Source organism: Artibeus jamaicensis, unplaced genomic scaffold, assembly GCF_021234435.1.
Source record: "Artibeus jamaicensis isolate MK-2021 breed Jamaican fruit bat unplaced genomic scaffold, CSHL_Jam_final contig_233, whole genome shotgun sequence".
In the NCBI taxonomy this organism is placed as follows: domain Eukaryota; kingdom Metazoa; phylum Chordata; class Mammalia; order Chiroptera; family Phyllostomidae; genus Artibeus; species Artibeus jamaicensis.
Window position 1 is genome coordinate 6,992,375 of NW_026521486.1, and position 14,595 is coordinate 7,006,969.

The window sequence follows — 14,595 nt, forward strand, 5'->3', positions numbered from 1 at the left end:
GGAGAGGGGACCGGTCGCCCACTGCAGATGTCAGATGCCGGGGTCACACTCCTCAACCCCCAAGGTCCCGACTCACACCTACGGGCCGCCCCCCTCCCCGCGCCCCCGGGTTTCTTAGCAGGAGAGGCGGGAGGCGCCACCGGCAGTGAGGGCAGCGCGGAGACCCCCCGGGGAACCAGACGCTCCCTCCGTCCCTCTCCTGACCGCAGGGGAGCTGAGCCTGGGGTCCCGAGCCCAGCGGAACCACGAGCACCGGGTGCAGGTGCGCTAGGGGCGGAAGGGATCCCGCTCTTCCGCGGCTCCGCCCTCGCTGCAGAAGCCGGACCCCCGGGCAGCCCGCCCACCCCCGAGCGCCGCCCTCGGAGGGCCCCTCCGGCGGGCACGGCTGACGGCCGGGGGCCCGGGTCCGCGGCGTGCTCGTGGGCTGAAGTGTCCCCAGCACCTCAGCGCGTAAACACGAGAAGCACGAACCCCCGCGGGCCAGGAAGCGGGGGCGTGGCCTGAACCGGGGCGGGGCCGGCGATGACGTCAGCGCACCGCCCCCTCCGCGGGTGCCCTCCTCCCGGTGCGCAGCGCCCGGCCGCGTCCTCACCTGGAGGGACAGGTGTGCGCATCTCGCATCTGAGGCAGAGCGCGGGTGTCAGGTGAGCATCTCCGGGGGCTGAGACGAGGGTCCGGCGTGGGGGTCCTCACTCGGCAGAGAGGGGGAGCCTGGCTAGAGCGGGCTGGTCCAGGAGAAGGCGCTGACGTGGGTCTGGAGGTGCTGGACGCTCCCCAAACTCCTACGTCGTCTCCCGCTGGCGTCACGTTGTCCTGAAAGCACAGGCTTTGGGGGGATTTGAAGGATGGGAAGCGGAAGAGCAAGAAGACAGCAGGTTTCCAGATATTTCAACCCCAAATGTATTATTACGTTTTGCATGATATCTTTTCTTCGTCGTAAAAGTTCCACGCAGTGACTGACTAGTCGGCAAATGGGGAAAAGTAGGGGGACGTCATCCGCGGTGTTTCCTTCCAGTCCCTGCTGTGCGGAATCACTGCCGTGCAGTTTTGCCAGGCTGCGTGTACAGTTTTGGGGTCTTGCCCCCCCCCGATACTGTGACATATGCATCTTCTCGTGCTGTTCTTAGTCATTTGTGTATGTGAGGTCATTCTGTTTAATGGCTGTCTACGGTTAATTTGAGGGATGGGCCCTCGCGGGGCACCAGTCTGAACACTCGGAGGAGGGATCGGGGTGAAGGCGGGGAGGCGTAACCGGGAAAACATGGGCTCCAGGTCGCAGGGCCGCGACCGCCTCCTCGGACCCTGGGACCCTGGGAGAGACTTCTGCTGTCTCCCAGCGCTGGTTCTCACCCCTGGGAAGTGGCCACACAAAGCCACTCCCCCCAGGTGTTGTGAGGATTAAGTGAGATAATTTATATAGAAAGTCCTCCCCTGTTCCCCGTGATTCGGGCAGAAAAAGGGCCTCCGTGTTCATGATGTCTGTGTTCTCCCTGGTCACGCTGATTTCTAGCGACCTGTCCCGGGCGCTGGCCTCACGCTGCCCGCCCACTCCACGGGGCAGGGTCCGCCAAAGTGGTGGTCACTGCACCTGCATTCAGGTGCCCGGCTCTGGGCCACGGGCCTCACGGACATCTCTCCCTGTTGACCCCCCGAGGTGGGTGTTCTTGCCTCTCCACTTCCCAGAGGAGGAAGCTGAGGGCTAGGAAGCTTCTACTGACTCACCCAGCCACACAGCCCAGAAGAAGCTGATTAAGGATTCGAACCCGGCTTGCTGAAGCGGGGCCCCTACAGCGCTGCTTCTCAAGGGGGAACTCATTGCGGGGGGTCCTCAAACGCGGATGCCGACCTCAGTGGCACACCCCGTCGGTGAAAACATTTCTGAGCGTGCATTTTGTATTCGATGTGTATGTATACACACACACACACGCACACACACATATATATATATATATTTGTTATCACTTAGGTATGAATGTTTTATTGTGCTAATGTGTGCATTATAAAAGCATATATCAATATGGAATATTTGGAACATTAAGATTGAAAACTAAAGAATACAAATTCAGATCCCCCCCACCCAGTGGATCACTTACTGAACTTCCTGGGTACAAGCACCCATGTTGGTGACGGCTCCCTCAGTGGTCACCAGAACCCCCTGGATGCTTCCAGAGTGAGAGGGCAGGCTCACGGTGTCGTGAAGGTCAAGGGGACACATTGAGTGGGAACCTCAGGTATGTGGGCAGGTCCCAGTTGGCACACACCGAGGAAGACAAAGGCATACTAAGGTGCAGTGCCCAAGGCAGGGGGAGGCGCCAGGGTGGGTCTGGGAAGGTAAAGTGGAGTCTTTCAGAACCTTTGTGAACATTAGGTCAGATTCTCTTAAACTCCCTCAGCATCGGGTTTCTACCTGTACAACAGGTGGTATGATCTCCAGATCCTGGGCTTGCTGTAGAATTAAACATCCGGTCCAAGGTCGGTGCCCGGTGAGGCCCCTGGCACACCGGTAAATGCGTACCTGTGAGCTTGCTTGGTCTTCTCCCTTCCACGTGCAAAACTCAAAGCTGTTGTGAGTGAACCAGTGGATCGGTCCCACATTCAGGGATTGGGGACCCTGCCCACCTCCACCTTCCTCTTCAGCTGTACCCCCCCAGGGTGCCACTCAACCGGTCTCCCCAGAGTGGCCCCTCGCCCCAAAATGTCTGCGGTTCCTACCCTGGCATGTTCACTCAGGCCGTTCCCTTCCAGACTCCCACCCTCCAGATCTGCCCACCTTCAAGCCCTGCTCCAACCTGTCCTCCCCAGGGGCAGCTCCCCAGTTCCTCTGCAGAAGGGGCCTGGGGCAGCCGGTCGGGAGGGGACTCAGGGGCTTGTCTGGACTGTATTCGTGTAGTGAAGAGACCCCAGTCACTGACCCCGAGTTCCATGGTCTGTTCCTGGCCCTGGCCATCTAACATGCCCTCGTTAGCATGTTAGTCCGTGTGTGTGTGTGTGTGTGCGCGTGTACGCAGCCAGCCTCCCTGCGTGGGTCATCACCTCCTGGCTAGCAGGGTCCAGAGCAGATCTCTCAGGCCCTTCACGGAGCTGGCATCAGGAAGTGTCTGTGGACAGACATGTGACGTGGTGAGGAAGTGATGAGTGGCACCAGCTGTGCTGAGTGGACAAGAGTCACTGTGGGAATTGGGGTCACTGGCCGTGGTAATCACCTGAATTCCCGTGGCCCCGCTAACGAGTGCCCGTGTCCTGGGAATGGCATTCCGTGGCTTCCCACATGATGGAAGGAGCAAGTTTTGGGGAGAGCTGGCGGCGGGGCAAACAGCAGGTTGTGCCCTGCAGAGGGGACAGGTGTGCCCAGAGGGGCAGCAAGGTGACATAGACGAAGTGGAAGGAAGTACGCAGTGGGCGGGGGACGGTGTTGGAGGCAGGGTGATGTGGCCCCTCGGTGACGTGCCGGCGTTTTTAACGCTCTCTACGTCTGTGGGACCTGTGATCAGTGTCCTGCCTCCTCTGGGAGCTGATTTCCCCTGAGAAGACCAGCAGCACAGGGAACCTGAGCAAGGGGCTGCCCCGGTGGAGGGGAGGGGCTGAGAGCTCCCCACCGTGAGCCCTTGAGACCGAGGGGTGGGGTGGGAGGGGCCACGGGCCACGGGCCGTCCCTGAGGAACAGAAAGTGCCACGCCCTGCCTCTACCCCCACGGCCACACACCCGCACAAATATCACCGGGCGCTCCTTACCACCTGGGCACCCACAAGAGCACTTATCGGAGGGTTTCTTTCTCTTAGTGTATGTTCAAGAACATTAAAAACGAACAAGTTAGTGTTTTCAGCCTGCAGTAAGTGCCATGAAGGAAACAAGGCGGGGCTCTCCAGGAATGGGGAACTGAGGGGAAGGGGACCCACCGGATGGCGTGGTCAGGGAAGGCCCCCATGAGGAGGTGACTTTTGAGCTGTGGCTTGAACCATGCGTAGGGGGGCAGCCATTAAAGAACTGGGGTGAGGTGACTCCAGGCAGAAGGAGCAGCAAGTGCAAGGGCCCTGAGGTGCGGTGAAATGCAAGAAAACCAGGAGGAAGCAAGACTCAGGCAGAGATGAGGTGTGGGAGGCAGGTGGGAGTCCGGTCACAGCAGGGAAGGAGTTTGGACTTCATGCTGAGGACAGGGGGAGCCGCAGGTGCATCTTCAGAAGCAGAGGAAGTGACCTCGCCAGTAACAGATGTCCGTAGTGTCAGAGTGCGGGAAGCACGTGAGTGGCGGCCAGGCCCCGAATACACTGGCAGGCAGAGCTGGTGGGAAGGGCACAGGTTTTGCATATGGGGTTGGGGGTGGCAGGTGGGCCCTTCCCTCCTACCCCAGCCCGGACGTGTGTGATCTCGGGGTCTTCATCAACCAAGTACCTGGATATGGACCGTACAGGCCAGTCCCCACCCAGTTCAGCCCTTAGTTTACAGATGTGGAGGCTGAAGAAAGAGCTCAGGAGGTCCCCTTTTCCAGCTCCCCAGAGAGGGGTTGTGAACCCTCCAAGTCCCCACGGAGTCTCAGTGGCTGAACTCGCCCTCCAACTTGGCCTCCAGGCCCCTGGTCCAGGCCCCTTGCTGCCCATCCCCTCGGCTTCTCTGCCAAAGATGGAGGAGGAGGGAGGACCCACTGCTGGGGAATGATCTGACCAGACCGGATGGTGTGGCGAGGTCACTGGGGGAAGCCTGGATGACACGAATGGGAGATAGGGCATGGCCCTGGGGGCAGGCGGGGGGGTGGGACATCATGGAAGGGGCTGGGGGCCGGAGCTGAGGCCTGGCAGGGCAGGGAGGAGGCACCAGGGCAGCCTCTGCAGGCCGGCGGGGCTGGGAGTGGCAGCCGAGGAGAGGGAGGCCCCAGAGCAACTTCCTGCAGGGCCTCCCGGAGCCCGACCCCGGGAAAGACAGGGCGGGCGAGGCCAGCGGTGCCCCTGGGCCACACAGGTCTGTGCACCTCCAACCCACCCCACCTCGGAGGGGCTGGTGGGGGCTCCTCCGTGGGAAGGTAAAGCAGGGAAGAAGAAGCTGGAGACGCAGTCAGTGGTGCTAGAAGGAGTCGAATCGGGTGGCCCGGATTTCTCTCCCTGTCTGCTCCTCAGACCAATGACAGTGTCAATACCTTCCTGTCACTCAGGGCTTCTCTTGGGGGAGGTTGTTTTGGGGGATGGCCCTCTATGTTAACCCCACTTACAAATGAGGCTCAGAGACTGTAAGGAACTCTCCTGGGGTTACACAGTTAAACAGGGGCAGACTCAGCATTTGAAGGCAGCCTCTTAACCACAGGTGTCCTGTCTCTGGTCCGGCTGTGACCTTGAGCAAGGCTGCCTGGGTCTCAGTCTCCAACATGATGGAGTTGGACTAAAGGAGCCCCATGGGCCCCTGTGACCCGCGCCTGGGCCCGGAGCTGCTTCTGCAGTGGAGGGGCTCAGGAGTCTGAGGCAGGGGCATGGGGGCTTGTCTCAGAACTGTGTCCTGCACCGGCCTGGGGGACATGGCTAAGCGCAGGCCTGTGCCAGGCCACTATGTCCGCTGAGGGTAGCTGCACGAGTCAGGGCAGATAACGTGTCTCGTAGAGGGCCTGGCACACAGTAGGTGCTCAGGAAAGTGACGGTCCTTAACCTCCGTCAGAGAGCGGAGGCTGTCCCCTCACAGCCCACCCGTTCACGCATGCAGCAAGTGCTCGCTCACTACGGCCTGTGTGCTGACGCCATGCTTGACACTGGTGACAGCGGTGTCCCCAAGTTGCATTAACTCCCTGACTTTGTGAAACTTATATTCTAGGGGGAGACTCAGACTCACCCCCCCAAAATTCAAATGAGTACCATGTGGAATATGCTAGACAGTGTGATAAGTGCCAGGAAAAACAGAAGCAGGGAAGGGGGGAGGCAGTGCCCTGGGGGGGCTAGAATCTTACCCTGGGAGGGCTGGAGAGCTTTTCCGTGAAGGCGACTCAGGAGGCAAGACCGGAGGGTGGTGAGGGAATGAGCACCGGCATCCGAGTGGAGAGGCGCCTCGTGGTGGGAACCGCCAGGGCTGAGGCCCCGGGAGCAGATGGGGTCAGGACCTGACCTGCAGTGAATGAGGTGCCCACAGTGGAGACTCAGGTTTGGGAGGACTGAACCCGCCTCCCCGTCACTGGCTTCGTCTGTCGTAGCCTCCTGATGTGGCACGTCCAGGGCTGTCCTGGAGATCCCCAGCTGGTGCTCTGGGGTGCCAAGGAAACAGGTGCACAGGTCAGACTGGAAAGGTGCTGAGGGACTCCTTTTCCTGACCCAGCGCGGAGTGGCCGAACCCCAGGGCAGGACCCACGGTGAGCAGGGACTCCCCGACACCTACTGGGTCCCTACCGCATCTTCCAGGTGGGCGGGTGGGTGTGTAGGGTGGGGGCTCGGGGAACTCAAGCTGGCCACGCTCTTGGCATTTAAAGCTGGGAGGTGAGACACAGAATCATGCAGAATCTAGTCTGGAGAGAAGTCAGGCCCAGATGTCTTTTTTTTTTTTCTTAAGAGAAAGGGGAAGGGAGGGAGAGAGGGAGAGAAACATCAATGTGTGGTTACCTCTCATGCGGCCCCAACAGGGGACCTGGCCCACAGCCCTGACTGGGACACAAACCAGCAACCCTTTGGTTCACAGGCCAGCACTCAACCCGTTGCCACACCACCAGCTAGGGAGATTTATCTTAATTCCTCAATTGGCTTTTGTTTCTCCTTAGGGCTGGGCCGAAAAGCTCTTTAGAAGGATGCAGGGGTTGGTCTTTGAGGGGTGTAGGAAGGCAGATAACTTGGGCCCATAGCACAGCTAAGCAGGGGTGTGTTTGAGAAGCTTTTCCCCGGGCAGACATGGGTGGGGACAGCAGAAGAGAGGAGGAGCAGACCTTTGGGGGGAGGACTGAGTCTTAAAACTGGAGGCCCAGGGAACTGACCGGGATCTTGGGTTCAGCCCAGGTGGGGGGTGGCAGTGGTTACAAGTTGTGGAATGGGGATGCGACATGGGACTGGACTGGAAGCTGCTGGTTAACGCGTGCCCGTAGGCAGGCCTGAGATCCTCTCCACGAGAATGGAGCAGGACTTAATCTGTGGTCATCTGAGAGGATTCGCCGAGATAACCTCCCCGGGGCAGTGCCGGGTGCTCTGTGGGCGCTGGAGGAGTACTAGTCCCTTCCGGGCCGGGAGGGCCCACAACTGAGAAGCGGGACCCAGGTCGAAAGGTTGGGGTGTCGAGGACGGGGGACACAGGGGTGCACCCTGCCCCTGCTCAGTGTGTCAGGCACTCTCAGCCTCTGGCCCTGGCCTGGGCCCTGGGTGGCCTCGGGGAGGGCTGGTCTCCATCGACGCAGGCCCCAGCATTAGCGGGGGTGGCGTGGAAACAGACGGCAAAGGGAGGGGTGCTGGTGGTGGGGCGGGGCGGCTGGCCTCTGGGGCAGGGTTGCACTTGGGGGCCTCCAGGCGATGAAGGGAGGGGCAAATACGGGTAAAGCGAGCTGATGTGAGGAAACAAGATGCGACCCTTGGGCTGTGACCACGGAGGGTGGGTGGCTGCTGCCCACGCCAGCTGAGTGTGGCCGGGACTCCGTGTAAGTTTGGGCCTGGAGTTGCCGGTTCTCCCAGTGCTTCAGGAAAAGTAGAGAATGTGGACCCGTGGTGTGAAATCTTTAAAACCACTGGGAACGAGCCCTGGCTGGTGTGGCTCAGTGGACCGAGTGCTGGCCTGTGAACAGAAGGGTCGAGGGCTCAATTCCCAGTCAGAGCTTGTGCCTCGGTTGCAGGCCAGGTCCCTAGTAGTGGGAGCATGAGAGGCAACCACACATTGATGTTTCTCTTTCTCCTCTCTAAAAATGAATAAATAAAATCTTAAAGAAAAAAACATTGGGAACCAATTAACAAAACAAATGACAGAAAACACCAGGCTGGCCACTTGAAGCCCGCCACCTTGGTCTGGCCCCGGCCCCTTGCTCTGGCCAAGGTAGCAGTGAGGGCAGGTCCCCAGCTGCCCGCCGTACGCCTCTCCTGCGAGGCTTGCCCTCCCTTCTCCTGTTCTTGGGCAGGAGACTCAGCCTCCCCGGACGGTATGGAGAACAGAGCCATCTTGCTGTGCTGCCCGGCCCTGGGCCCTTCCCTCTCTGGGCCAGTTCCTATTCTGCGACAGACAGCCCGGTCCGTGGGGCTCCCACCCTTCTGGGCCCCCGCATGACTCAGTGCCTCGGGCAACGAGGAAGATGCGGTTATTGTAGAAGCTATTGTAGAAGCGACTCTTCCCGGGAACCGTGCTTCCGGACGTGGGTACAGCGCACTCGCGGTTTGCGGGTCCGGGCACAGTTGTGTGAGTGGACGTGGGTCATAATTCGGAGCTTCGCAGCGACCAGAGTGAAAACACCATTGTTTGAACACCGCTGCCCTGGAACCTCTCATGGCGACTCTGGAGGCCGGCAGACCTAAATTAATTCTCCCGGGGACCCCAGGAGGCAGGGTCCTTCCCGCAAGTCCGGAACTCGGGCCGGGACGCGGGCGCCCCGCGCCCCCCGGGGGGAAGGAGGGTAGGTCTGAGTCTGCCGCGTGCCCGTCCGTTTCAGCGGCAGGAAGGGAACGGAGGGCGAAGGGAAAGGTCTTTGCCTTTGGTTTTTCGGGGTGGGGGTGAGGGTGGAGAGCAGCTGCGCCGTGGCCACCTCTGGACCTTTGGTCAGCGTCCGTCCATCGCTTCTGGTCCCGCCAGTCCCCTCGCCCCCAGCGGTCGGCCTGCCGCGTCCGCAGCCCTCGGGGCCGGAAGTCGGAGTGCGCCCCAACTCCCCAAACCCCCTCCTTTCGCCGGAGCGCGTGCCCACCGCCTTCGGCGGGGCGCCGCGGGCCGGGAGAGGACGGGAGGCCCCGGCGGGGCCCAGGGGTGAGAAGGGCTTGGGGTCCAGATCACCGCAGCTTCGCGTGCGCCCTCCCGCCCGCCCCGCGTTCCCGGGGTGCCAGCGTCTCCGTGTGCTCCCCGCCCCCCCAAGGCCGCGTTCCCGCTGGCTCCCCACCCCCCCGCACGGCCGGGGGGCCGTGTGTCCCTGCCGTGGCCCCCCAGCGTCCCCGGGAGCGGAGGGCGCGGGCCCTTTAAATCCTCCGGGGCGGCGGCGGGCCGGGGATGACATCAGCGGGCGGGCCCGGGGCTCAATGGGAGCCGCGGGCGCGCGCGGGGCGGGAGCGCGAGCCGGCGGCGGGGGCGGGCGGGCTGGAGGGCCCGGCGGAGGGAGGCGGCGGCCGCTGCGAGAGCCCAGAGCCAGAGCCCGGCCGGGGCCGAGCGGAGCGGAGCGCGGCAGCAGCGGCAGCAGCGGCGGCGGGGCCGGGAGAGGCTGGCACGCCGGGCGGCTCCGCGAATCCTCCAGCATCCGGCCCGGCGGGCCGCCCCCGCTCGCGGCAGCCCCCGGAGCAGCGGCCGGGCACCGGCACCGTCCCAGCGGGGTAAATATTGGGAGACCGGGGGCTCGCGGAGGGGCGCAAACCCGGGGGAAACGGGGCTCCCTCCGCCTCTTTGTTTTTGCGCGAGAGAGAGAAGGGAGGGGAGGGCAGGGCAGGGCGGACACCCGCTCGTTAGCGCTCGGAACCCGGCGGGGGGGGGGGGGGGGGCCGTCCAGGCGCCGCCCGCTCGGCCGGGCGAGGACAAAGGCGCGGCTGAGGCGGAGGCGGAGGAGGAGGAGGAGGAGGAGGAGGGTGACTATTATTTTGCAGGCTCGCGGGGGGAGGGCGCCCCTCCACCCCGTCCGGCCTGCCTCCGCCTCCCCTAGCTTGGACCCTTCAAGGCCACTGCCCGCCCGGGTGGCCACCTAGGGCTCTGACTTGGGCACGTTGAGGGAGGGGGTCCGGTGCGGGGGCATCCGACACTGTTGACTCGAGCTTCTCCTCCAGACCCGGGCTTCCGTTTGTCTGCCTGTCTGTCTCACCGGACAGCCAGCAGCAGCGCGTTCCCTTCTCTCCCGGCTCCGCGCTCCGGACCTGGGGGTCAGCCAGGCTGTGCCCGCGGGTGGGATGGGGGCACTTGGGGGCCCCGAGATGAGGGGCGTGTAGTCACCCAGCCGCCGGTTCTGTTTTCCTTTGTGGAGAGAAAGAAAGGGGTGGGGGTTATTTGTCAGATCGGGTTCTCCCGGCTGTGCCTGTGAGAAATCTGTGTTTTGTGAGTCTCTGTGGAGCACACAACTCCGCGGCCCCCCCACCCCCCACCCCGCGTCTCGGGAGACAGGACTCCGGAGCTCCTCCGCACGCCCGGGCTCGAGGCGGGGCGGCCCCCTCCCCAACTCTCCTTTAGGTTTCTTGCATATCTTGTTCTTGGCGCAGCCTCCCTCAGGGAGAAGAAGGGGATCCAGAGTATCTGAGTTGCACCCCAAATGCCCGTGTTTGGGGCTCCTGTGCTTTCTGTCTAGGATGTTTCCAAGTTTTATTTTACGTCCAGGGACTAGGGTCCTGGCAGGGACAGGGGCGGGCCACAGGGTGTAAGTAACTGCCTCGAGCGGGGTGCTTGGTAGTTTGTGTGAGTGTAACTAACTGAAACTCCGAGTCTTCGTGTGGCTTTTTTTTTTTCTTTTAAATCGTTTGTCCCCCCTCCTGCCCCTGCCCCCCATGGGAGAAGCAGCAAGGAGCTGGAGAGCCTCTCCTGTCCCCTCCCGGAGGCCTTCGGGGGCCCTGGCGCCGGGACCGGGCTCTGCCTGGGGTCTGCGCGCTGGGCCGGCGCAGAGCGGAGGTGGCCCCTGCAGGGTCCGTGGTTCGCACTTCTCTTCTCCCTTCCCTGCTGGTGGCCCAGGGAGTGGGGAGGGGCTGGGGGGTCCCGTGCAGTGTATTTATGTAAGACACGCAGACGGAGGGCACGGGTATTTATGTAACCCGGCGTGGGTATTTATGTAATATGGGATGCGGGTGTATTTAGGTGCCTTTTCGAACCTGCGGCGTCCCCGGCTGCCGAGTGCGGTGTCTGAATCGGCGTCGGCGGGGCACAGGCCCGGGAGGGTGTTTGTGTGTTTGTGTGTGTGTACACACCCGCGCCTCCCCGCCCCCACCCCTGCGCACCGCGGCGGGGCTCTTGGTGTGCGCCTGCTTTCCTTCTCTTTTGGAGTGCGCGCGCGCCGGACGGTGGGGATATGAGGTGCGTGGCGCGTGGGTTTCCTGCGATTGTGGAGAGCGTGCCGCTGGCAGCCCTGGCATCTCAGCCGGGACCGGCCGGGCGTGGACGCAGAGGCCCTTGGTCAAGAGCCCAGAGTTTGGCCAGCTCCAGGGTGCAGGCTACTTCCTTGTGGCCACTGGGGAAGGCTGGTGGCGGCGCCCTGGGTGCCAGGTGCTGGGGCTGATGTCGCTCCTGGCGCCTTACCTCTGGCGGAGGGCGGTCTCGGGCCTGGCCTCCCGCGGACTAGACCTCTCTGGTCTCCCTCCCCTGTGCGGCTGGCTTTGGGGGCTAGCACTTGGCATGGGGAAGGGGCAGAGCCTCTGTGCCTGGCACAGCTCCTCTTTGCCTGCCAGCTCTGGCATGAGCTGAGTCCTTATTTGTGTGGGTGCAAGGCCACCAGGTGGGGAGGCGAGAACCCTGTGTGGGTCGCAGGTGAGGAGACAGCCTCTGATTTGGTGAGGTGGGGTGGGGCAGGGTGGTCAGGGGGCATGGCCTCTCTGGGCCCGAGTTCCTGGTCTCAGAGGAAGACCCCTCTGGCTGTCTTCTGTGGTGGCCCTCGTGTCCGCATGGAGAGATCGTGGGGGTCCTCCATCTCCCTCAGTGTCACAACCCAGTGTCCCCTCTCCCCCCACAGAGGAAGAGTACCCCCCGCTGAGGAGTTTCCTCTTCTGCTGGCCAGCCCCCAGTGCCCAGACCTTTGCCCCAGGCCAGAGCAGAGGGGTCTCCACCAGGGACCCCAACGTCCCACAGGCTTGGGGCACAGGACATAGGGGAGCTGTTCACGTCAGCACTCCTCGCCCCCCGCCCCACAGGAGCTCAGAAGCCAGGGCCAAGAACCTGGCTCGGGTCCCTTGGCTTGCTCAGCTGCCCTCCTAGAAGACCCTCCCGAGGGTTCTGGGCCTGAAGGAGGCCAGTCAGTCCCAAGCGGTCCATCCGAAGGAGTATGTCCAGAGCGGCCTGTGTGAGCTTCTTGGTGTCACAAGGTCGAGAGGAGACTACGTTGTAGGGCACCCCGCAAACGCACAGTCTGGCTTCTGGGGAGAGCGGACCAGGCCTCGGAGGCCTGGCCTCTGATTCTTGGCACCGGAAGCCTGGGGTGGGGACGTGGCCAGGGCGACTCAGTAATTTCTGAGTCCAAAGGGGCTGAGCAGTTTCCTAGGGACCTTCTGTTCAGCTTGTTTTCCCATCCCCCGAAGTTGGAACTTGCTGGTGGTTGCCATGGTAGCACCCCCAGGCCAATCAGCTCCTGCATGCCCCCTCCCCATCACCCTCTGTCCTCGATTTCCTTTTTAGGGGCTTGGGCCACTGTGACTGGCCTGTCCCTGAGAGGCTCCTATTGGAGGGTCCCAAGTGGGGGTCCCCCAAAGTTCCCCCCCAGGCCTTGTCTCCATTTTGCCGTGAGCCTGCCTCGGCCGTTGCCCAAATGCGGAGGTTCTCGGGCCACCTGATGATACCTGGTTTTCCCCAGGCCAGGCCAGTCCCCTTCCTGGACAGTGGGAGGGACAGTGCTGGTCTCCCAGTTCCTGTGGCTTTGGCTGGCCTTATTGGGGGAGGGATGGGACTCAGCTCCCCACTTCTCTGACCCCTGTGTTTCTACTTCCCTCCACAGTGAGAGCGAATCATGGAGCTCCGTGTGGGGAATAAGTACCGCCTGGGCCGGAAGATTGGGAGCGGGTCCTTCGGAGATATCTACCTGGGTGAGTATGCTTGGCTCCTGCTCAGTGGTTCTGGGGCCCCTGGTACAACTTTGGGGACAAGGAAGAGGAAAGATGCCAAGATTTCAGGCTGTGAAGTTGGCACTTGGTTCCGCAGCTGCGGTGGCATGGTTTAGTCATTTTGTCCCTAGGGCCATCTCCAGTGGGGGCAGAAGCGGCAGGTTGGGACGAGGGGCTCCTCACACAGACAGGGCGGGGTTCCTGCTTGCTGCGCCGGGCAGGGGAGGGTATTTTTAGCTCTGGTTCCAGCTGTGGATGCCCTAGGTCTCCGCCGGGCGTGGGAAAGCCCGGGCTGGAAGAGCACCCCATCTCTCGTCTCCCGGAGGACGCTGGTGGACAGGGAGGCCGGGCTCCTGCCTGCTCCAGCTCGGCCCCCTCCCTGCAGTTCGGCCTCCTGGAGTTCAGCCCAGGCAGGCTTCAGAATGACGCAGGCTGCCCCAGCATCCTTGGGGGAGGCAGGGGTCTCTGCTTTTAGGCTCTCTCTCTCTCCGGATGTGCTTCCTGTTCAAAAGTCTGAGTCTGTGCTCATTTTGTTGTTTTAAACGAATCCCTGACATCTCACCCCTGCCCTTGCTCGGGAGCAATAGAGACTCCTGCCTTCGAACGCCACTTCCAGCCCCTCAGGGGCACAGTCGGGGGGGGGGGGGGGGGGCACGCAGACGGGGCAGAGGGGGCAGACCAGTTCTCTGCAGATGTGCTCTGTGCTGAGTGGGGCCCGTGCTTCGCCTCCCATCACAGCAGCATCTGGAGACGGCCCTGCACTGTCCCCACTTCACTCAGAAGCAGTGTGGTCAGCTTGCCCCCCACCCCCCAGGTTTCTCTCAAACACCAGGAAAGGCAGCCCTTGTGCCCCCAGTCCTCCGTGTGAGTGACACGTCGGGCCCAGAAGACAGTACGTGGGAAGGGGACATCAGATAGACCTGGGCTTTAGGCCTGGCCTTGTGTGGCCGCTCAGGGCTTCAGTGTCCCCTTCTGGAAAGTGTGAGCGATGACGTTGTTTGGATGGCCCAGGGCTGTCGTGAGGCAGAAGTGACGTGGCTCGTGGCTGGGAAAGCATCGTAAATAGTAGCACAGCGCGTTGCCCGGCGCCCTGTAGCTCCCCCTACTGGAAGCACCGGGGGAGCTCAGAGGGGAAGGAAGGAGCGGCCAGGCTGGAGCTGTTGGGAGGTTTGTCTGAGACGCCCTGCTCCTCCAGCCGCAGCAGGCGCTGGGGCGCTGCTGGCCACTGCCCTGGTGCCCAGCCTGCGGCTTGCCCAGAGTGGGAGTGAGTGAAGCCACTTCGGCAGAAGAGCTGGGAGATGGCTGTCACCTGCCTCCGAGGCGTGTGAAGCGGCCACACTTCAGGCAGGGCAGGGGGAGGCTGGGATTTGGGGGCAGGTCCAGGTTCAGGGCCCCCGGTCCGCGTCTCATCTGCTGTGTGGCTCAGGACAGGTCACTCTCCCTGAGCCTCAGTGTCCCCATCTGTGATGCCCGTGCTCTTGCTGTTTTTATGATTTGGCTGCGTATGAAGGGGCCCTCTTATCATGGAGGTTCCCGGGCTCCGGACGGAAGCCTCAAACCGGAGGGCATGCAGAGGCAGCTCGCGGTACAGACACACACCGGCTCCCAGACAACACCCACCGGTGCAGGGCCTTCTTTTTGTTGAAGGGAAACTGAGGCCCAGAAAGGGACAAGGGTAGGCCAGGATCTCTCAGAAAGCTAGGGTCCCTGGTCCGTGTGGCAGGACTTCCTATTTATCTAAATAGTTTG

The 14,595-nt window shown here is 62.4% G+C and overlaps 1 protein-coding gene across 8 annotated transcripts in view; it reads left to right on the plus strand.

Annotated features, from left to right (window-relative positions):
- The first annotated feature begins 624 nt into the window (after positions 1-624).
- CSNK1E (casein kinase 1 epsilon) overlaps positions 625-14,595 on the plus strand; it is a 30,949-nt gene continuing 16,978 nt past the window's right edge. For 2 of the 8 annotated variants that reach the window (XM_053661823.1, XM_053661828.1), the window contains exons 1-2: positions 9,187-9,441; positions 12,741-12,828. In XM_053661823.1, coding sequence (XP_053517798.1) covers positions 12,753-12,828 — 76 coding nt within the window. In that variant the 5' untranslated portion in view covers positions 9,187-9,441; positions 12,741-12,752. Of the gene's footprint in view, positions 645-9,185; positions 9,442-9,908; positions 9,979-11,392; positions 11,564-12,740; positions 12,829-14,595 lie in introns of those variants that run through there. The other 6 variants (XM_053661829.1, XM_037160317.2, XM_053661826.1 and 3 more) reach the window with 5 other exon arrangements.